Genomic DNA, 24,351 nt, shown 5'->3' with positions numbered 1-24,351 from the left:
AAAGTCCCAGTTACATAGTATTATGTGTAAGGTAGTATACACCTAGTGTATCAGGAGTCTCTGGGAATGTGCCAGTTACATAGTATTATGTGTAAGGTAATGTACACCTAGTGTATCAGGAGTCTCTGAGAATGTGCCAGTTACATAGTATTATGTGTAAGGTAGTGTATACCTAGTGTATCAGGAGTCTCTGAGAATATGCCAGTTACATAGTATTATGTGTAAGGTAGTGTACACCTAGTGTATCAGGAGTCTCTGGGAATGTGCCAGTTACATAGTATTATGTGTAAGGTAGTGTACACCTAGTGTATCAGGAGTCTCTGAGAATGTCCCAGTTACATAGTATTATGTGTAAGGTAGTGTACACCTAGTGTATCAGGAGTCTCTGGGAATGTGCCAGTTACATAGTATTATGTGTAAGGTAGTGTACACCTAGTGTATCAGGAGTCTCTGAGAATGTGCCAGTTACATAGTATTATGTGTAAGGTAGTGTACACCTAGTGTAGCAGGAGTCTCTGGGAATGTGCCAGTTACATAGTATTATGTGTAAGGTAGTATACACCTAGTGTATCAGGAGTCTCTGGGAATGTGCCAGTTGCATAGTATTATGTGTAAGGTAGTGTACACCTAGTGTATCAGGAGTCTCTGAGAATGTGCCAGTTACATAGTATTATGTGTAAGGTAGTGTACACCTAGTGTATCAGGAGTCTCTGAGAATGTCCCAGTTACATAGTATTATGTGTAAGGTAGTGTATACCTAGTGTATCATGAGTCTCTGAGAATATGCCAGTTACATAGTATTATGTGTAAGGTAATGTACACCTAGTGTATCAGGAGTCTCTGAGAATGTGCCAGTTACATAGTATTATGTGTAAGGTAATGTACACCTAGTGTATCAGGAGTCTCTGAGAATGTGCCAGTTACATAGTATTATGTGTAAGGTAGTGTACACCTAGTGTATCAGGAGTCTCTGAGAATGTCCCAGTTACATAGTATTATGTGTAAGGTAGTGTACACCTAGTGTATCAGGAGTCTCTGAGAATGTCCCAGTTACATAGTATTATGTGTAAGGTAGTGTAGACCTAGTGTATCAGGAGTCTCTGGGAATGTGCCAGTTACATAGTATTATGTGTAAGGTAATGTACACCTAGTGTATCAGGAGTCTCTGAGAATGTGCCAGTTACATAGTATTATGTGTAAGGTAGTGTACACCTAGTGTATCAGGAGTCTCTGAGAATGTCCCAGTTACATAGTATTATGTGTAAGGTAGTGTACACCTAGTGTATCAGGAGTCTCTGGGAATGTGCCAGTTACATAGTATTATGTGTAAGGTAGTGTACACCTAGTGTATCAAGAGTCTCTGAGAATGTCCCAGTTACATAGTATTATGTGTAAGGTAGTGTATACCTAGTGTATCAGGAGTCTCTGAGAATATGCCAGTTACATAGTATTATGTGTAAGGTAGTGTACACCTAGTGTATCAGGAGTCTCTGGGAATGTGCCAGTTACATAGTATTATGTGTAAGGTAATGTACACCTAGTGTATCAGGAGTCTCTGGGAAAGTCCCAGTTACATAGTATTATGTGTAAGGTAGTATACACCTAGTGTATCAGGAGTCTCTGGGAATGTGCCAGTTACATAGTATTATGTGTAAGGTAATGTACACCTAGTGTATCAGGAGTCTCTGAGAATGTGCCAGTTACATAGTATTATGTGTAAGGTAGTGTATACCTAGTGTATCAGGAGTCTCTGAGAATATGCCAGTTACATAGTATTATGTGTAAGGTAGTGTACACCTAGTGTATCAGGAGTCTCTGGGAATGTGCCAGTTACATAGTATTATGTGTAAGGTAGTGTACACCTAGTGTATCAGGAGTCTCTGAGAATGTCCCAGTTACATAGTATTATGTGTAAGGTAGTGTACACCTAGTGTATCAGGAGTCTCTGAGAATGTCCCAGTTACATAGTATTATGTGTAAGGTAGTGTACACCTAGTGTATCAGGAGTCTCTGGGAATGTGCCAGTTACATAGTATTATGTGTAAGGTAGTGTACACCTAGTGTATCAGGAGTCTCTGAGAATGTGCCAGTTACATAGTATTATGTGTAAGGTAGTGTACACCTAGTGTAGCAGGAGTCTCTGGGAATGTGCCAGTTACATAGTATTATGTGTAAGGTAGTATACACCTAGTGTATCAGGAGTCTCTGGGAATGTGCCAGTTGCATAGTATTATGTGTAAGGTAGTGTACACCTAGTGTATCAGGAGTCTCTGAGAATGTGCCAGTTACATAGTATTATGTGTAAGGTAGTGTACACCTAGTGTATCAGGAGTCTCTGAGAATGTCCCAGTTACATAGTATTATGTGTAAGGTAGTGTACACCTAGTGTATCAGGAGTCTCTGAGAATGTCCCAGTTACATAGTATTATGTGTAAGGTAGTGTACACCTAGTGTATCAGGAGTCTCTCGGAAAGTCCCAGTTATATAGTATTATGTGTAAGGTAGTATACACCTAGTGTATCAGGAGTCTCTGGGAATGTGCCAGTTACATAGTATTATGTGTAAGGTAGTGTACACCTAGTGTATCAGGAGTCTCTGAGAATGTGCCAGTTACATAGTATTATGTGTAAGTAGTGTACACCTAGTGTATCAGGAGTCTCTGGGAAAGTCCCAGTTACATAGTATTATGTGTAAGGTAGTATACACCTAGTGTATCAGGAGTCTCTGAGAATGTGCCAGTTACATAGTATTATGTGTAAGGTAGTGTACACCTTGTGTATCAGGAGTCTCTGAGAATGTGCCAGTTACATAGTATTATGTGTAAGGTAGTGTACACCTAGTGTATCAGGAGTCTCTGAGAATGTCCCAGTTACATAGTATTATGTGTAAGGTAGTGTACACCTAGTGTATCAGGAGTCTCTGGGAATGTGCCAGTTACATAGTATTATGTGTAAGGTAGTGTACACCTAGTGTATCAGGAGTCTCTGAGAATGTGCCAGTTACATAGTATTATGTGTAAGTAGTGTACACCTAGTGTATCAGGAGTCTCTGGGAATGTGCCAGTTACATAGTATTATGTGTAAGGTAGTGTACACCTAGTGTATCAGGAGTCTCTGAGAATGTGCCAGTTACATAGTATTATGTGTAAGGTAGTGTAAACCTAGTGTATCAGGAGTCTATGAGAATGTGCCAGTTACATAGTATTATGTGTAAGGTAGTGTACACCTAGTGTATCAGGAGTCTCTGGGAATGTGCCAGTTACATAGTATTATGTGTAAGGTAGTGTACACCTAGTGTATCAGGAGTCTCTGAGAATGTGCCAGTTACACAGTATTATGTGTAAGGTAGTATAGACCTAGTGTATCAGGAGTCTCTGAGAATGTGCCAGTTACATAGTATTATGTGTAAGGTAGTATAGACCTAGTGTATCAGGAGCCTCTGAGAATGTGCCAGTTACATAGTATTATGTGTAAGGTAGTGTACACCTAGTGTATCAGGAGTCTCTGAGAATGTGCCAGTTACATAGTATTATGTGTAAGGTAGTGTACACCTAGTGTATCAGGAGTCTCTGAGAATGTGCCAGTTACATAGTATTATGTGTAAGGTAGTATAGACCTAGTGTATCAGGAGTATCTGAGAATGTGCCAGTTACATAGTATTATGTGTAAGGTAGTATAGACCTAGTGTATCAGGAGCCTCTGAGAATGTGCCAGTTACATAGTATTATGTGTAAGATAGTGTACACCTAGTGTATCAGGAGTCTCTGAGAATGTGCCAGTTACATAGTATTATGTGTAAGGTAGTGCACACCTAGTGTATCAGGAGTCTCTGAGAATGTGCCAGTTACATAGTATTATGTGTAAGGTAGTGTACACCTAGTGTATCAGGAGTCTCTGAGAATGTGCCAGTTACATAGTATTATGTGTAAGGTAGTGTACACCTAGTGTATCAGGAGTCTCTGAGAATGTGCCAGTTACATAGTATTATGTGTAAGGTAGTGTACACCTAGTGTATCAGGAGTCTCTGAGAATGTGCCAGTTACATAGCATTATGTGTAAGGTAGTGTACACCTAGTGTATCAGGAGTCTCTGAGAATGTGCCAGTTACATAGTATTATGTGTAAGGTAGTACACACCTAGTGTATCAGGAGTCTCTGAGAATGTGCCAGTTACATAGTATTATGTGTAAGGTAGTGTACACCTAGTGTATCAGGAGTCTCTGGGAAAGTCCCAGTTATATAGTATTATGTGTAAGGTAGTGTACACCTAGTGTATCAGGAGTCTCTGGGAAAGTGCCAGTTACATAGTATTATGTGTAAGGTAGTATACACCTAGTGTATCAGGAGTCTCTGGGAAAGTCCCAGTTACATAGTATTATGTGTAAGGTAGTGTACACCTAGTGTATCAGGAGTCTCTGAGAATGTGCCAGGTACATAGTATTATGTGTAAGGTAGTGTACACCTAGTGTATCAGGAGTCTCTGAGAATGTGCCAGTTACATAGTATTATGTGTAAGGTAGTGTACACCTAGTGTATCAGGAGCCTCTGAGAATGTGCCAGTTACATAGTATTATGTGTAAGGTAGTGTACACCTAGTGTATCAGGAGTCTCTGAGAATGTGCCAGTTACATAGTATTATGTGTAAGGTAGTATACACCTAGTGTATCAGGAGTCTCTGAGAATGTCCCAGTTACATAGTATTATGTGTAAGGTAGTGTACACCTAGTGTATCAGGAGTCTCTGGGAAAGTCCCAGTTATATAGTATTATGTGTAAGGTAGTGTACACCTAGTGTATCAGGAGTCACTGAGAATGTCCCAGTTACATAGTATTATGTGTAAGGTAGTGTACACTTAGTGTATCAGGAGTCTCTGGGAATCTGCCAGTTACATAGTATTATGTGTAAGGTAGTGTACACCTAGTGTATCAGGAGCCTCTGAGAATGTGCCAGTTACATAGTATTATGTGTAAGGTAGTATAGACCTAGTGTATCAGGAGTCTCTGGGAAAGTCCCAGTTACATAGTATTATGTGTAAGGTAGTGTACACCTAGTGTATCAGGAGCCTCTGAGAATGGGCCAGTTACATAGTATTATGTGTAAGGTAGTGTACACCTAGTGTATCAGGAGTCTCTGAGAATGTGCCAGTTACATAGTATTATGTGTAAGGTAGTATACACCTAGTGTATCAGGAGTCTCTGAGAATGTGCCAGTTACATATTATTATGTGTAAGGTAGTATACACCTAGTGTATCAGGAGTCTCTGAGAATGTGCCAGTTACATAGTATTATGTGTAAGGTAGTGTACACCTAGTGTATCAGGAGCCTCTGAGAATATGCCAGTTACATAGTATTATGTGTAAGGTAGTGTACACCTAGTGTATCAGGAGTCTCTGAGAATGTGCCAGTTACATAGTATTATGTGTAAGGTAGTGTACACCTAGTGTATCAGGAGTCTCTGAGAATGTGCCAGTTACATAGTATTATGTGTAAGGTAGTGTACACCTAGTGTATCAGGAGCCTCTGAGAATGTGCCAGTTACAAAGTATTATGTGTAAGGTAGTGTACACCTAGTGTATCAGGAGTCTCTGGGAAAGTCCCAGTTATATAGTATTATGTGTAAGGTAGTGTACACCTAGTGTATCAGGAGTCTCTCGGAATGTCCCAGTTACATAGTATTATGTGTAAGGTAGTGTACACCTAGTGTATCAGGAGTCTCTGAGAATGTGCCAGTTACATAGTATTATGTGTAAGGTAGTGTACACCTAGTGTATCAGGAGTCACTGAGAATGTGCCAGTTACATAGTATTATGTGTAAGGTAGTGTACACCTAGTGTATCAGGAGTCACTGAGAATGTGCCAGTTACATAGTATTATGTGTAAGGTAGTGTACACCTAGTGTATCAGGAGTCTCTGAGAATGTGCCAGTTACATAGTATTATGTGTAAGGTAGTGTACACCTAGTGTATCAGGAGTCTCTGGGAAAGTCCCAGTTATATAGTATTATGTGTAAGGTAGTGTACACCTAGTGTATCAGGAGTCTCTGGGAAAGTCCCAGTTACATAGTATTATGTGTAAGGTAGTGTACACCTAGTGTATCAGGAGTCTCTGAGAATGTGCCAGTTACATAGTATTATGTGTAAGGTAGTGTACACCTAGTGTATCAGGAGTCTCTGAGAATGTGCCAGTTACATAGTATTATGTGTAAGGTAGTGTACACCTAGTGTATCAGGAGTCTCTGGGAAGGTCCCAGTTATATAGTATTATGTGTAAGGTAGTGTACACCTAGTGTATCAGGAGTCTCTGAGAATGTGCCAGTTACATAGTATTATGTGTAAGGTAGTGTACACCTAGTGTATCAGGAGTCTCTGAGAATGTGCCAGTTACATAGTATTATGTGTAAGGTAGTGTACACCTAGTGTATCAGGAGTCTCTGAGAATGTGCCAGTTACATAGTATTATGTGTAAGGTAGTGTACACCTAGTGTATCAGGAGTCTCTGAGAATGTGCCAGTTACATAGTATTATGTGTAAGGTAGTATAGACCTAGTGTATCAGGAGTCTCTGAGAATGTGCCAGTTACATAGTATTATGTGTAAGGTAGTATAGACCTAGTGTATCAGGAGCCTCTGAGAATGTGCCAGTTACATAGTATTATGTGTAAGGTAGTGTACACCTAGTGTATCAGGAGTCTCTGAGAATGTGCCAGTTACATAGTATTATGTGTAAGGTAGTGTACACCTAGTGTATCAGGAGTCTCTGAGAATGTGCCAGTTACATAGTATTATGTGTAAGGTAGTATAGACCTAGTGTATCAGGAGTATCTGAGAATGTGCCAGTTACATAGTATTATGTGTAAGGTAGTATAGACCTAGTGTATCAGGAGCCTCTGAGAATGTGCCAGTTACATAGTATTATGTGTAAGATAGTGTACACCTAGTGTATCAGGAGTCTCTGAGAATGTGCCAGTTACATAGTATTATGTGTAAGGTAGTGCACACCTAGTGTATCAGGAGTCTCTGAGAATGTGCCAGTTACATAGTATTATGTGTAAGGTAGTGTACACCTAGTGTATCAGGAGTCTCTGAGAATGTGCCAGTTACATAGTATTATGTGTAAGGTAGTGTACACCTAGTGTATCAGGAGTCTCTGAGAATGTGCCAGTTACATAGTATTATGTGTAAGGTAGTGTACACCTAGTGTATCAGGAGTCTCTGAGAATGTGCCAGTTACATAGTATTATGTGTAAGGTAGTGTACACCTAGTGTATCAGGAGTCTCTGAGAATGTGCCAGTTACATAGTATTATGTGTAAGGTAGTACACACCTAGTGTATCAGGAGTCTCTGAGAATGTGCCAGTTACATAGTATTATGTGTAAGGTAGTGTACACCTAGTGTATCAGGAGTCTCTGAGAATGTGCCAGTTACATAGTATTATGTGTAAGGTAGTGTACACCTAGTGTATCAGGAGTCTCTGAGAATGTGCCAGTTACATAGTATTATGTGTAAGGTAGTGTACACCTAGTGTATCAGGAGTCTCTGAGAATGTACCAGTTACATAGTATTATGTGTAAGGTAGTATAGACCTAGTGTATCAGGAGCCTCTGAGAATGTGCCAGTTACATAGTATTATGTGTAAGATAGTGTACACCTAGTGTATCAGGAGTCTCTGGGAAAGTCCCAGTTATATAGTATTATGTGTAAGGTAGTGTACACCTAGTGTATCAGGAGTCTCTGGGAAAGTGCCAGTTACATAGTATTATGTGTAAGGTAGTATACACCTAGTGTATCAGGAGTCTCTGGGAAAGTCCCAGTTACATAGTATTATGTGTAAGGTAGTGTACACCTAGTGTATCAGGAGTCTCTGAGAATGTGCCAGGTACATAGTATTATGTGTAAGGTAGTGTACACCTAGTGTATCAGGAGTCTCTGAGAATGTGCCAGTTACATAGTATTATGTGTAAGGTAGTGTACACCTAGTGTATCAGGAGCCTCTGAGAATGTGCCAGTTACATAGTATTATGTGTAAGGTAGTGTACACCTAGTGTATCAGGAGTCTCTGAGAATGTGCCAGTTACATAGTATTATGTGTAAGGTAGTATACACCTAGTGTATCAGGAGTCTCTGAGAATGTCCCAGTTACATAGTATTATGTGTAAGGTAGTGTACACCTAGTGTATCAGGAGTCTCTGGGAAAGTCCCAGTTATATAGTATTATGTGTAAGGTAGTGTACACCTAGTGTATCAGGAGTCACTGAGAATGTCCCAGTTACATAGTATTATGTGTAAGGTAGTGTACACTTAGTGTATCAGGAGTCTCTGGGAATCTGCCAGTTACATAGTATTATGTGTAAGGTAGTGTACACCTAGTGTATCAGGAGCCTCTGAGAATGTGCCAGTTACATAGTATTATGTGTAAGGTAGTATAGACCTAGTGTATCAGGAGTCTCTGGGAAAGTCCCAGTTACATAGTATTATGTGTAAGGTAGTGTACACCTAGTGTATCAGGAGCCTCTGAGAATGTGCCAGTTACATAGTATTATGTGTAAGGTAGTGTACACCTAGTGTATCAGGAGTCTCTGAGAATGTGCCAGTTACATAGTATTATGTGTACGGTAGTATACACCTAGTGTATCAGGAGTCTCTGAGAATGTGCCAGTTACATATTATTATGTGTAAGGTAGTATACACCTAGTGTATCAGGAGTCTCTGAGAATGTGCCAGTTACATAGTATTATGTGTAAGGTAGTGTACACCTAGTGTATCAGGAGCCTCTGAGAATATGCCAGTTACATAGTATTATGTGTAAGGTAGTGTACACCTAGTGTATCAGGAGTCTCTGAGAATGTGCCAGTTACATAGTATTATGTGTAAGGTAGTGTACACCTAGTGTATCAGGAGTCTCTGAGAATGTGCCAGTTACATAGTATTATGTGTAAGGTAGTGTACACCTAGTGTATCAGGAGCCTCTGAGAATGTGCCAGTTACAAAGTATTATGTGTAAGGTAGTGTACACCTAGTGTATCAGGAGTCTCTGGGAAAGTCCCAGTTATATAGTATTATGTGTAAGGTAGTGTACACCTAGTGTATCAGGAGTCTCTCGGAAAGTCCCAGTTACATAGTATTATGTGTAAGGTAGTGTACACCTAGTGTATCAGGAGTCTCTGAGAATGTGCCAGTTACATAGTATTATGTGTAAGGTAGTGTACACCTAGTGTATCAGGAGTCACTGAGAATGTGCCAGTTACATAGTATTATGTGTAAGGTAGTGTACACCTAGTGTATCAGGAGTCACTGAGAATGTGCCAGTTACATAGTATTATGTGTAAGGTAGTGTACACCTAGTGTATCAGGAGTCTCTGAGAATGTGCCAGTTACATAGTATTATGTGTAAGGTAGTGTACACCTAGTGTATCAGGAGTCTCTGGGAAAGTCCCAGTTATATAGTATTATGTGTAAGGTAGTGTACACCTAGTGTATCAGGAGTCTCTGGGAAAGTCCCAGTTACATAGTATTATGTGTAAGGTAGTGTACACCTAGTGTATCAGGAGTCTCTGAGAATGTGCCAGTTACATAGTATTATGTGTAAGGTAGTGTACACCTAGTGTATCAGGAGTCTCTGAGAATGTGCCAGTTACATAGTATTATGTGTAAGGTAGTGTACACCTAGTGTATCAGGAGTCTCTGGGAAGGTCCCAGTTATATAGTATTATGTGTAAGGTAGTGTACACCTAGTGTATCAGGAGTCTCTGAGAATGTGCCAGTTACATAGTATTATGTGTAAGGTAGTGTACACCTAGTGTATCAGGAGTCTCTGAGAATGTGCCAGTTACATAGTATTATGTGTAAGGTAGTGTACACCTAGTGTATCAGGAGTCTCTGAGAATGTGCCAGTTACATAGTATTATGTGTAAGGTAGTGTACACCTAGTGTATCAGGAGTCTCTGAGAATGTGCCAGTTACATAGTATTATGTGTAAGGTAGTATAGACCTAGTGTATCAGGAGTCTCTGAGAATGTGCCAGTTACATAGTATTATGTGTAAGGTAGTGTACACCTAGTGTATCAGGAGTCTCTGGGAAAGTCCCAGGTTACCTTAGTTGCTCCGCCATTTGTTGGCTGCACTTTATTTGAACTCCGCACACTTCTAACCCTTTTTATTGTGTCACATTTAATATATGCACTTTGTGGTTTCCGGAGATGTGTGTGAGCTCCCATGGCTTATTAATTACAATGCATTGAACTTTCCTGACAGTAACATCTTAATAATCCGGCAGCTCAGAGGATAAATCCTCCCAGTTCGCTCCGCTCCGGATTCACCCTGCTGAACTTTCCAAAAGATGGGAGCTACTATATTCCTCTGTCTCCTGCTATCGGTGGCTGCTGCTGTGCCCCTGTGGCCCCTGATAACATGCACTGGCCTGGGTCACCCTTTCCTCTCAACAGTAGATATATATATATATATATATATATATATACTGTATGTATTTTCGGAGACCTCCCCTATCTGCGCAGCTCTGAGTGTAAATACTCCCCAACTGCGCTACATCTGCTCACACTGCAGACACGGTCATGAATTGTTCCAGTCAGTCATTTACTGTAATAAGTATCATGCTCGGTGTGTGACAATATATTATGTAGCAATGCGTTTCCTGTCAGTAGAGGGTGACAAGTAATCACTAGTAATGAGCAGGTGATATACTGTATGAATAATTTGCTTAAAAGTGAAATTTGCATAATTGAAAATTTTAGCTGATAATTAAATTGCTGATTATTCAAACAATAAATCTAAAATTATAATTATTTTGCAAAATGTTATTGATAGAAAATATCCAGGCATTGAATAACATCTAATAGGAATTGCTATATATGCAAATGAAATCTACGCAGAGCTTGTTTTGTATTAGTAAAAAAACAGCTATTGTGTCAATTTATAACCCTGGGCCTGTAATAGAATGGAGCAGAGGTAGCTGAGCGGTACTAAGACGCAGAGCCGTAACTAGGTGTGTGCCGATGGTGCCTTGCCCACAGCGCAACTGCACTGAAGGCGCACCATCTGGCAGCACACCCCCCACGTACAGCCGTTTTTGTCAGTGAGGTAGTTGTGTAAAGTTCCACTGGTTGTCGGCGCCTGTCTCTCGCCGCCGCCTCTGTAAGGGACGGGGAGTGGTGTGGCAGGTGCCATTTGTTACACAGCCAAGACCCGCCGCCGGCAATGGAGAGGGACTAAAAGTGCTACTGCTGGCTGCAGCTCCGTTAAATAAGCCGCCACTGCTCCGCCTGTGAGGCCCGCCGCTGGCAACAACGTGGGAGTGGAAGCGCTATTGCAGGCGGCAGCTCCATTAAATGAGCTGCCGCTGCTCTGCCTGTGAGAGCCACCGCTGGCAATGGAGAGGGACTGGGAGCGCCTGTACAAGAGTGACTGCGCCTCGCAGGCCTGGTTGCCGGATCGGCCACAGAGGTGACTGTAAAAAAAACAACAACAAAAACACACACACTCTGTCACACTCCCTGCCTAATGTGTAGAGCTCTGTTGCTGTAATATGTAACAAAGGGGGACTCTGCTGCCTAATGTTTAAAAACGGACTCTACTGCTGTAATGTGTAAAAGGGGGCTCTACCTGCCTAATGTGTAAAATGGGGCTCTACCTGCGTAATGTTTAAAGGGGAGCTCTACCTGCCTAATGTGTAAAAGGGGGCTCTACCTGCCTAATGTGTAAAATGGGACTCTACCTGCCGTACTGTGTAAAAGGGGGACTCTATGTGCCATACTGTGTAAGAGGGGGGCTCTTCCTGCCTAATGTGTAAAAGGAGACTCTGCCTGATGTACTGTGTAAAAGCGGGACTCTGCCTGCCTGATGTGTGAAAGGAGACTCTACCTGCCATACTGTGTAAAAGGGAACTCTGCCTGCCGTACTGTGTAAAAGGAAACTCTGCCTGCCGTACTGTGTAAAAGGGGGACTCTACCTGCCTAATGTGTAAAAGGGGACTCTACCTGCCTAATGTGTGAAAGGGAACTCTACCTGCCTAATGTGTGAAAGGGGACTACCTGCCGTACTGTGTAAAAGGAAACTATGCCTGCTGTACTGTGTAAAAGGGAGCTCTGCCTGCTGTACTGTGTAAAAGGGGGGCTCTACCTGCCTAATGTGTGAAAGGGAACTCTGCCTGCCGTACTGTGTAAAAGGGAACTCTGCCTGCCGTACTGTGTAAAAGGGGGACTCTACCTGCCTAATGTGTAAAAGGGGACTCTACCTGCCTAATGTGTGAAAGGGAACTCTACCTGCCTAATGTGTGAAAGGGGACTCTACCTGCCGTACTGTGTAAAAGGGAACTCTGCCTGCCGTACTGTGTAAAAGGGAGCTCTGCCTGCTGTACTGTGTGAAAGGGGGGCTCTACCTGCCTAAAATGTGAAAGGGAACTCTACCTGCCTAATGTGTGAAAGGGGACTCTACCTGCCGTACTGTGTAAAAGGGAACTCTGCCTGCCGTATTGTATAAAAGGAAGCTATGTGGCCATGCCCCTTCCCCATGAAGTCATGCCCCTGTATTTTTGGCGTGCGCCTACGCCGCGCATTGACCCTGTTTCATATTTAGTGGTGGGGTGGGGGGGGGGGGGGGCGGCGCAGATGCTGTTTCTTGCACACAGCGCTAAAATGTCCCGTTACGGCACTGCTAAGATGACCCGCATGCTAGACGTGAGCCTTCAGTTCTACTCAAATTAAAATAAAAAAATATATATAAGTATGTTTTAGAAGTGTTAGCATTATGGGTATTGCTGTAGTACAATGCTACTTATATAGACTTGTCAGTGTGACTCTTATTGCCGGCGCAGTTAATGCTGGCTTTTAGATTGTAAGCTCTCATGAGCAGGGACTTCTTTCCTCATGTGCCTTTCCTTTTCTTACTTACACTATCTTATACTCCATACTAGAGATGAGCGCCTGAAATTTTTCGGGTTTTGTGTTTTGGTTTTGGGTTCGGTTCCGCGGCCGTGTTTTGGGTTCGAACGCGTTTTGGCAAAACCTCACCGAATTTTTTTTGTCGGATTCGGGTGTGTTTTGGATTCGGGTGTTTTTTTCAAAAAACACTAAAAAACAGCTTAAATCATAGAATTTGGGGGTCATTTTGATCCCAAAGTATTATTAACCTCAAAAACCATAATTTACACTCATTTTCAGTCTATTCTGAATACCTCACACCTCACAATATTATTTTTAGTCCTAAAATTTGCACCGAGGTCGCTGTGTGAGTAAGATAAGCGACCCTAGTGGCCGACACAAACACCGGGCCCATCTAGGAGTGGCACTGCAGTGTCACGCAGGATGTCCCTTCCAAAAAACCCTCCCCAAACAGCACATGACGCAAAGAAAAAAAGAGGCGCAATGAGGTAGCTGTGTGAGTAAGATTAGCGACCCTAGTGGCCGACACAAACACCGGGCCCATCTAGGAGTGGCACTGCAGTGTCACGCAGGATGTCCCTTCCAAAAAACCCTCCCCAAACAGCACATGACGCAAAGAAAAAAAGAGGCGCAATGAGGTAGCTGACTGTGTGAGTAAGATTAGCGACCCTAGTGGCCGACACAAACACCGGGCCCATCTAGGAGTGGCACTGCAGTGTCACGCAGGATGTCCCTTCCAAAAAACCCTCCCCAATCAGCACATGATGCAAAGAAAAAGAAAAGAAAAAAGAGGTGCAAGATGGAATTGTCCTTGGGCCCTCCCACCCACCCTTATGTTGTATAAACAAAACAGGACATGCACACTTTAACCAACCGATCATTTCAGTGACAGGGTCTGCCACACGACTGTGACTGATATGACGGGTTGGTTTGGACCCCCCCCAAAAAAAGAAGCAATTAATCTCTCCTTGCACAAACTGGCTCTACAGAGGCAAGATGTCCACCTCATCTTCACCCTCCGATATATCACCGTGTACATCCCCCTCCTCACAGATTATCAATTCGTCCCCACTGGAATCCACCATCTCAGCTCCCTGTGTACTTTGTGGAGGCAATTGCTGCTGGTCAATGTCTCCGCGGAGGAATTGATTATAATTCATTTTAATGAACATCATCTTCTCCACATTTTCTGGATGTAACCTCGTACGCCGATTGCTGACAAGGTGAGCGGCGGCACTAAACACTCTTTCGGAGTACACACTTGTGGGAGGGCAACTTAGGTAGAATAAAGCCAGTTTGTGCAAGGGCCTCCAAATTGCCTCTTTTTCCTGCCAGTATAAGTACGGACTGTGTGACGTGCCTACTTGGATGCGGTCACTCATATAATCCTCCACCATTCTATCAATGTTGAGAGAATCATATGCAGTGACAGTAGACGACATGTCCGTAATCGTTGTCAGGTCCTTCAGTCCGGACCAGATGTCAGCATCAGCAGTCGCTCCAGACTGCCCTGCATCACCGCCAGCGGGTGGGCTCGGAATTCTGAGCCTTTTCCTCGCACCCCCAGTTGCGGGAGAATGTGAAGGAGGAGATGTTGACAGGTCGCGTTCCGCTTGACTTGACAATTTTGTCACCAGCAGGTCTTTCAACCCCAGCAGACCTGTGTCTGCCGGAAAGAGAGATCCAAGGTAGGCTTTAAATCTAGGATCGAGCACGGTGGCCAAAATGTAGTGCTCTGATTTCAACAGATTGACCACCCGTGAATCCTTGTTAAGCGAATTAAGGGCTGCATCCACAAGTCCCACATGCCTAGCGGAATCGCTCCCTTTTAGCTCCTTCTTCAATGCCTCCAGCTTCTTCTGCAAAAGCCTGATGAGGGGAATGACCTGACTCAGGCTGGCAGTGTCTGAACTGACTTCACGTGTGGCAAGTTCAAAGGGCATCAGAACCTTGCACAACGTTGAAATCATTCTCCACTGCACTTGAGACAGGTGCATTCCACCTACTATATCGTGCTCAATTGTATAGGCTTGAATGGCCTTTTGCTGCTCCTCCAACCTCTGAAGCATATAGAGGGTTGAATTCCACCTCGTTACCACTTCTTGCTTCAGATGATGGCAGGGCAGGTTCAGTAGTTTTTGGTGGTGCTCCAGTCTTCTGTACGTGGTGCCTGTACGCCGAAAGTGTCCCGCAATTTTTCTGGCCACCGACAGCATCTCTTGCACGCCCCTGTCGTTTTTTAAAAAATTCTGCACCACCAAATTCAAGGTATGTGCAAAACATGGGACGTGCTGGAATTTGCCCATATTTAATGCACACACAATATTGCTGGCGTTGTCCGATGCCACAAATCCACAGGAGAGTCCAATTGGGGTAAGCCATTCCGCGATGATCTTCCTCAGTTGCCGTAAGAGGTTTTCAGCTGTGTGCGTATTCTGGAAAGCGGTGATACAAAGCGTAGCCTGCCTAGGAAAGAGTTGGCGTTTGCGAGATGCTGCTACTGGTGCCGCCGCTGCTGTTCTTGCGGCGGGAGTCCATACATCTACCCAGTGGGCTGTCACAGTCATATAGTCCTGACCCTGCCCTGCTCCACTTGTCCACATGTCCGTGGTTAAGTGGACATTGGGTACAACTGCATTTTTTAGGACACTGGTGAGTCTTTTTCTGACGTCCGTGTACATTCTCGGTATCGCCTGCCTAGAGAAGTGGAACCTAGATGGTATTTGGTAACGGGGGCACACTGCCTCAATAAATTGTCTAGTTCCCTGTGAACTAACGGCGGATACCGGACGCACGTCTAACACCAACATAGTTGTCAAGGACTCAGTTATCCGCTTTGCAGTAGGATGACTGCTGTGATATTTCATCTTCCTCGCAAAGGACTGTTGAACAGTCAATTGCTTACTGGAAGTAGTACAAGTGGGCTTACGACTTCCCCTCTGGGATGACCATCGACTCCCAGCGGCAACAACAGCAGCGCCAGCAGCAGTAGGCGTTACACGCAAGGATGCATCGGAGGAATCCCAGGCAGGAGAGGACTCGTCAGAATTGCCAGTGACATGGCCTGCAGGACTATTGGCATTCCTGGGGAAGGAGGAAATTGACACTGAGGGAGTTGGTGGGGTGGTTTGCGTGAGCTTGGTTACAAGAGGAAGGGATTTACTGGTCAGTGGACTGCTTCCGCTGTCACCCAAAGTTTTTGAACTTGTCACTGACTTATTATGAATGCGCTGCAGGTGACGTATAAGGGAGGATGTTCCGAGGTGGTTAACGTCCTTACCCCTACTTATTACAGCTTGACAAAGGGAACACACGGCTTGACACCTGTTGTCCGCATTTCTGGTGAAATACCTCCACACCGAAGAGCTGATTTTTTTGGTATTTTCACCTGGCATGTCAACGGCCATATTCCTCCCACGGACAACAGGTGTCTCCCCGGGTGCCTGACTTAAACAAACCACCTCACCATCAGAATCCTCCTGGTCAATTTCCTCCCCAGCGCCAGCAACACCCATATCCTCCTCATCCTGGTGTACTTCAACACTGACATCTTCAATCTGACTATCAGGAACTGGACTGCGGGTGCTCCTTCCAGCACTTGCAGGGGGCGTGCAAATGGTGGAAGGCGCATGCTCTTCACGTCCAGTGTTGGGAAGGTCAGGCATCGCAACCGACACAATTGGACTCTCCTTGTGGATTTGGGATTTCGAAGAATGCACAGTTCTTTGCTGTGCTGCTTTTGCCAGCTTGAGTCTTTTCATTTTTCTAGCGAGAGGCTGAGTGCTTCCATCCTCATGTGAAGCTGAACCACTAGCCATGAACATAGGCCAGGGCCTCAGCCGTTCCTTGCCACTCCGTGTGGTAAATGGCATATTGGCAAGTTTACGCTTCTCCTCCGACAATTTTATTTTAGGTTTTGGAGTCCTTTTTTTACTGATATTTGGTGTTTTGGATTTGACATGCTCTGTACTATGACATTGGGCATCGGCCTTGGCAGACGACGTTGCTGGCATTTCATCGTCTCGGCCATGACTAGTGGCAGCAGCTTCAGCACGAGGTGGAAGTGGATCTTGATCTTTCCCTAATTTTGGAACCTCAACATTTTTGTTCTCCATATTTTAATAGGCACAACTAAAAGGCACCTCAGGTAAACAATGGAGATGGATGGATTGGATACTAGTATACAATTATGGACGGGCTGCCGAGTGCCGACACAGAGGTAGCCACAGCCGTGAACTACCGCACTGTACTGTGTCTGCTGCTAATATATAGACTGGTTGATAAAGAGATAGTATACTCGTAACTAGTATGTATGTATAAAGAAAGAAAAAAAAACCACGGTTAGGTGGTATATACAATTATGGACGGGCTGCCGAGTGCCGACACAGAGGTAGCCACAGCCGTGAACTACCGCACTGTACTGTGTCTGCTGCTAATATATAGACTGGTTGATAAAGAGATAGTATACTCGTAACTAGTATGTATGTATAAAGAAAGAAAAAAAAACCACGGTTAGGTGGTATATACAATTATGGACGGGCTGCCGAGTGCCGACACAGAGGTAGCCACAGCCGTGAACTACCGCACTGTACTGTGTCTGCTGCTAATATAGACTGGTTGATAAAGAGATAGTATACTCGTAACTAGTATGTATGTATAAAGAAAGAAAAAAAAAACACGGTTAGGTGGTATATACAATTATGGACGGGCTGCCGAGTGCCGACACAGAGGTAGCCACAGCCGTGAACTACCGCACTGTACTGTGTCTGCTGCTAATATATAGACTGGTTGATAAAGAGATAGTATACTCGTAACTAGTATGTATGTATAAAGAAAGAAAAAAAAACCACGGTTAGGTGGTATATACAATTATGGACGGGCTGCCGAGTGCCGACACAGAGGTAGCCACAGCCGTGAACTACCGCACTGTACTGTGTCTGCTGCTAATATATATAGACTGGTTGATAAAGAGATAGTATACTCGTAACTAGTATGTATGTATAAAGAAAGAAAGAAAAACCACGGTTAGGTGGTATATACAATTATGGACGGGCTGCCGAGTGCCGACACAGAGGTAGCCACAGCCGTGAACTACCGCACTGTACTGTGTCTGCTGCTAATATAGACTGGTTGATAAAGAGATAGTATACTCGTAACTAGTATGTATGTATAAAGAAAGAAAAAAAAAACACGGTTAGGTGGTATATACAATTATGGACGGGCTGCCGAGTGCCGACACAGAGGTAGCCACAGCCGTGAACTACCGCACTGTACTGTGTCTGCTGCTAATATATAGACTGGTTGATAAAGAGATAGTATACTCGTAACTAGTATGTATGTATAAAGAAAGAAAAAAAAACCACGGTTAGGTGGTATATACAATTATGGACGGGCTGCCGAGTGCCGACACAGAGGTAGCCACAGCCGTGAACTACCGCACTGTACTGTGTCTGCTGCTAATATATATAGACTGGTTGATAAAGAGATAGTATACTCGTAACTAGTATGTATGTATAAAGAAAGAAAAAAAAACCACGGTTAGGTGGTATATACAATTATGGACGGGCTGCCGAGTGCCGACACAGAGGTAGCCACAGCCGTGAACTACCGCACTGTACTGTGTCTGCTGCTAATATAGACTGGTTGATAAAGAGATAGTATACTCGTAACTAGTATGTATGTATAAAGAAAGAAAAAAAAACCACGGTTAGGTGGTATATACAATTATGGACGGGCTGCCGAGTGCCGACACAGAGGTAGCCACAGCCGTGAACTACCGCACTGTACTGTGTCTGCTGCTAATATAGACTGGTTGATAAAGAGATAGTATACTACTAATATTATATATACTGGTGGTCAGGTCACTGGTCACTAGTCACACTGGCAGTGGCACTCCTGCAGCAAAAGTGTGCACTGTTTAATTTTAATATAATATTATGTACTCCTGGCTCCTGCTATAACCTATAACTGGCACTGCAGTAGTGCTCCCCAGTCTCCCCCACAATTATAAGCTGTGTGAGCTGAGCAGTCAGACAGATATATAATATATATATAGATGATGCAGCACACTGGCCTGAGCCTGAGCAGTGCACACAGATATGGTATGTGACTGACTGAGTCACTGTGTGTATCGCTTTTTTCAGGCAGAGAACGGATATATTAAATAAACTGCACTGTGTGTCTGGTGGTCACTCACTATATAATATATTATGTACTCCTGGCTCCTGCTATAACCTATAACTGGCACTGCAGTAGTGCTCCCCAGTCTCCCCCACAATTATAAGCTGTGTGAGCTGAGCAGTCAGACAGATATATATAATATTATATATAGATAATAGATGATGCAGCACACTGGCCTGAGCCTGAGCAGTGCACACAGATATGGTATGTGACTGAGTCACTGTGTGCTGTGTATCGCTTTTTTCAGGCAGAGAACGGATTATAAATAAAACTGGTGGTCACTATCAGCAAAACTCTGCACTGTACTGAGTACTCCTAATGCTCCCCAAAATTAGTAAATCAAGTGTCTCTCTAATCTATTCTAAACGGAGAGGACGCCAGCCACGTCCTCTCCCTATCAATCTCAATGCACGTGTGAAAATGGCGGCGACGCGCGGCTCCTTATATAGAATCCGAGTCTCGCGATAGAATCCGAGCCTCGCGAGAATCCGACAGCGTCATGATGACGTTCGGGCGCGCTCGGGTTAACCGAGCAAGGCGGGAAGATCCGAGTCGCTCGGACCCGTGAAAAAAAACATGAAGTTCTGGCGGGTTCGGATTCAGAGAAACCGAACCCGCTCATCTCTACTCCATACTCCCTCTGATGGCACCTGACCCCGGGGTTTCTATACCTGTCCTATATTGTCCTGTAATGTAAGTGCGGTTTTCTTGTTTGCTCATTTGATTATGTACTGTGTAATGGGCGCTGCGGATACCTTGTGGCGCCATATAAATAAAGGATAATAATAATAATAATATATCATTAATGTACAGAGTATCCTTTATTACATTTGCCCCTAAGTCCAATGAGGGCACCTCAAGGTATATAAATATATTTGTTCATATATATTAATACATATAATGAATAATACATAATAGTAAATGCAATTTCTGCTATTACGTAGCTCATAACTGCACGTTACAGGATGTGTCTGATAAATGACAGTTAGGAGCTGGTTGGTTGGTTCTTTTTCTCCGTTTTCAGAACAGAATATAGTACCGGAACCCTACACGAGTAATCTTCTCCTTCTCTCTTTCCTTACATTATATCACCCAGAGGGTTCTATTTACTAAGCCTTGGGAAGAGATAAAGGCCCTCATTCCGAGTTGTTCGCTCGGTATTTTTCATCGCATCGCAGTGAAAATCCGCTTAGTACGCATGCGCAATGTTCGCACTGCGACTGCGCCAAGTAACTTTACTATGAAGAAAGTAATTTTACTCACGGCTTTTTCTTCGCTCCGGCGATCGTAATGTGATTGACAGGAAATGGGTGTTACTGGGCGGAAACACGGCGTTTCAGGGGCGTGTGGCTGAAAACGCTACCGTTTCCGGAAAAAACGCAGGAGTGGCCGGGGAAACGGTGGGAGTGCCTGGGCGAACGCTGGGTGTGTTTGTGACGTCAACCAGGAACGACAAGCACTGAAATGATCGCACAGGCAGAGTAAGTCTGGAGCTACTCTGAAACTGCTAAGTAGTTAGTAATCGCAATATTGCGAATACATCGGTCGCAATTTTAAGAAGCTAAGATTCACTCCCAGTAGGCGGCGGCTTAGCGTGTGTAACTCTGCTAAATTCGCCTTGCGACCGATCAACTCGGAATGAGGGCCAAAGTGTGCAGAGATAAAGTATCAGCCAATCAGCTAATAACTGTCATTTTTCAAACCCAGCCTGTAACATGACAGTAAGTAGCTGATTGGCTGGAACTTTATCTCCATCCAAGGCTTAGTAAATAGAACCCTCGTTCCTCCCTCTGTTCCTCCCTCTGTTCCTCTTTCTGTTCCTCCTTCTGTTCCTCCCTCTGTTCCTCCCTCTGTTCCTCTTTCTGTTCCTCTTTCTGTTCCTCCCTCTGTTCCTCCTTCTGTTCCTCCTTCTGTTCCTCCTTCTATTCCTCTTTCTTTTCCTCCCTCTGTTCCTCTTTCTGTTCCTCTTTCTGTTCCTCCCTCTGTTCCTCCCTCTGTTCCTCTTTCTGTACCTCCCTCTGTACCTCCCTCTTTTCCTCCTTCTGTTCCTCCCTCTGTTTCTCCTTCTGTTCCTCCCTCTGTTCCTCCTTCTGTTCCTCCCTCTGTTCCTCCTTCTGTTCCTCCCTCTGTTCCTCCCTCTGTTCCTCCCTCTGTTCCTCCCTCTGTTCCTCCTTCTGTTCCTCCTTCTGTTCCTCCCTCTGTTCCTCCCTCTGTTCCTCTTTCTGTTCCTCTTTCTGTTCCTCCCTCTGTTCCTCCCTCTGTTCCTCTTTCTGTACCTCCCTCTGTACCTCCCTCTTTTCCTCCTTCTGTTCCTCCCTCTGTTTCTCCTTCTGTTCCTCCCTCTGTTCCTCCTTCTGTTCCTCCCTCTGTTCCTCCCTCTGTTCCTCCCTCTGTTCCTCCTTCTGTTCCTCCTTCTGTTCCTCCCTCTGTTCCTCCCTCTGTTCCTCCCTCTGTTCCTCCTTCTGTTCCTCCCTCTGTTCCTCCCTCTGTTCCTCCTTCTGTTCCTCCCTCTGTTCCTCTTTCTGTTCCTCCCTCTGTTCCTCCTTCTGTTCCTCCCTCTGTTCCTCCCTCTGTTCCTCCCTCTGTTCCTCCTTCTGTTCCTCCCTCTGTTCCTCCCTCTGTTCCTCCCTCTGTTCCTCCTTCTGTTCCTCCCTCTGTTCCTCCTTCTGTTCCTCCCTCTGTTCCTCCTTCTGTTCCTCCCTCTGTTTCTCCTTCTGTTCCTCCCTCTGTTCCTCCCTCTGTTCCTCCTTCTGTTCCTCCTTCTGTTCCTCCCTCTGTTCCTCCTTCTGTTCCTCCCTCTGTTCCTCCCTCTGTTCCTCCCTCTGTTCCTCCCTCTGTTCCAAGCAGACAAGTTGCGTTATAATGAAGTATGAACATAAAGACAATAGGCGGGAACCAGGTGACTCCCACCCATTTCAGTAATCTATTTTCCTTTCCTTCCCTTGCAGTCTCCTGCCGACCAATGCAAGAAAATCCACGCCGGCGATGAGGTCATCCAGGTGAACCATCAAACTGTAGTGAGTATTGTGCTCGTTTTCTATTCAACTTCCTTTCCAAGGTTTCCCAGGAAAACATTTCATTGTGACGCTGTCTGGATTAACCCCATTGTGTTGCTGTATGATAAACAAGAAGGAAGGAGAGTAGAAGGTTTATCCTATTGGCTGTGTTTTGTTACTGGAAGTATTATGGCGTCAGGGGGATCATTACATTGTTGGTGCAGTATATGTGGTAATACCCTCCCTGCCTCTATGTGGGCTTGGAAGAATTGCAGGTGTAGGGGAAGATTGTGCAATGCAGATGGAGGGTGTGTAGTGAGGGGAACATCTGATAGGCCACATCACCTGACCAATCGGATTTACTACACACCGCTGGCACAGTGGTCTCCAGTGGTTAAATAAAGGTAATGTCAATGGTGGAGGTCACTGTCTATAGGAGGATAATCAGTGAATCACATTAAGGACATGTTACTTTCTCCAGTGGGTGGTAGAAGAGATGGGACAGGTCATTTATTTCACACCAAAAACAGAAATTCACAAAAATGATCCTATCACGACCTATTGGGCCATTATTGGGCGAGTTGATAAGATCTAAAGATCAGTCTCTGTGTATGGTCATTATTCGACCACATGAGGGGAATTCTATCAAGCCTTCTAAATAGGACAAGTGGAGAACTTTAGTAATCTTTAGAAAGTTTGATACACCTCCCCCCCAATAGGCATCAGTCATGCACAAGTCATCTGCCCAGTGTGACCCTGTTGTGCCCAACAACGGCTGCTGTCCTCTCCTGACTCTACATGTTGTGATTCACCTGAAGGCCCGTACACACTAGGCGATTCGCTCCAGGAACGATATCGCCTACTGTTTCCCTCCCAGACTGGGCTGCCGACAGTGTGCATACACACTGTGCAATATGGCTAGCGATGTCGCACAGTGACGTCATGCCGCAACCAGCCCGATATGGTCAGATTGAGCTGCATGTACAGATGACAGAGGTTGCCGTTGATGACCCTCGGGCCGTCGGCCGCCATCAACAGCATACACACCGGGCGATATTGTAAACGATATCGCTCAGGAGGGTAAAAATGAGCGCTAGCACTTACAAAATCGCCTAGTGTGTACGGACCTTTAGAAACCTTGTAATTAGAGATGTGTACAGACACCTGTGTTTTGGTTCCAATTCATCAACAGGTTTTGGTTTTGCCAAAACCACCCTCAAGTGTTTTGGTTCAGATTCGGTTTTTGTTTCAGTTTTGGATTCTTTTGGACCTGTTTACATGCAATCCAAAGCCAGAGTTTTGTTTCTAAATCCAACAGACCGAGTTGGGTTTTGGTTCCACTTGGAAGTTGGAACCCCAATGTGATTCCAAACTGGGCCTCAATTTGACTCTGAACCCCTGAGTTCAGATGTGTTCGTATTTAAGGAAAACTCTACTTGTAATAAACGGCCATATATTGAGAGGTCTTTGTTGTGACTCTTCTAAGTGTTTGTGAATGGCGAAGGGTCGCAATTCAAACTCAGCGAGACGTCTCATAGTCCGTTTCCTGTACAAATACTTCATGTTTATTGGCTCTGATGAATTTTAGGAATAGCGCTGTGATTGTCAGACACGTAGAACAACTGGCGATCGGTCTTATTGCAGAAACTACCAGTGTTCTCAGAACGTTTAAGAGTCTCAGGCTCATTACCGGTTTCTCTGTTTATCCTGTTTCCGCACATGCTGCTTTCTGCATAAATATCCCGGGGATGGTTTGGGCATGCAGTAACTTCTGATAGAGTGAGGCATTTGTCACAGTGGGCAATGGGCTTAAGTCTAGATGGGAAGCTTTATGCGCAGCAAATCACACACATACACCAGGACCCTGAGCGTAAACAGGAACTAAGCTGGGGAATAATACGGCTTTGGGTGAGAAGAAGCACAATCTGCACTAGACATGGAGACCATGTGCTGTGCTTTATTTCCAGCCGGTACAGTATTATATATACAGTATATATCTTTTACATACTTTAGCGAATGCATTTTGTGAAATGATACATAGTCTGCAGCGGTCAATGGGGGTAATTCAGACCTGATTGCTAGGCTGCGTTTTTGCACAGCGGACAATCAGGTCCAAACTGCGCATGCGTATGCACCGCAATGCACAGGCGCGTCGCACGGGTACAAAGCAGATCACCGCCCAGCGATGGGTTTATGCGACGGATCCGTTCGCATGGGCGATCGCAAGGAGATTGACAGGAAGAAGGCGTTTGTGGGTGGCAACTGACCGATTTCTGGGAGTGGTT

General features: G+C 44.1%; 1 protein-coding gene across 1 annotated transcript in view; it reads left to right on the top strand.

Moving 5' to 3' along the window:
* LOC134949658 (connector enhancer of kinase suppressor of ras 2-like) overlaps positions 1-24,351 on the top strand; it is a 766,590-nt gene that overhangs the window by 489,504 nt on the left and 252,735 nt on the right. The window contains exon 8 of the mRNA XM_063938397.1: positions 22,019-22,087. Coding sequence (XP_063794467.1) covers positions 22,019-22,087 — 69 coding nt within the window. The remainder of the gene's footprint in view (positions 1-22,018; positions 22,088-24,351) is intronic.

The sequence above is a fragment of the Pseudophryne corroboree genome, chromosome 8, assembly GCF_028390025.1.
Source record: "Pseudophryne corroboree isolate aPseCor3 chromosome 8, aPseCor3.hap2, whole genome shotgun sequence".
In the NCBI taxonomy this organism is placed as follows: Eukaryota; Metazoa; Chordata; class Amphibia; order Anura; family Myobatrachidae; genus Pseudophryne; species Pseudophryne corroboree.
Note: the sequence above shows the minus strand (reverse complement) of the source record. Positions and strands in the feature narration are given on the sequence as shown.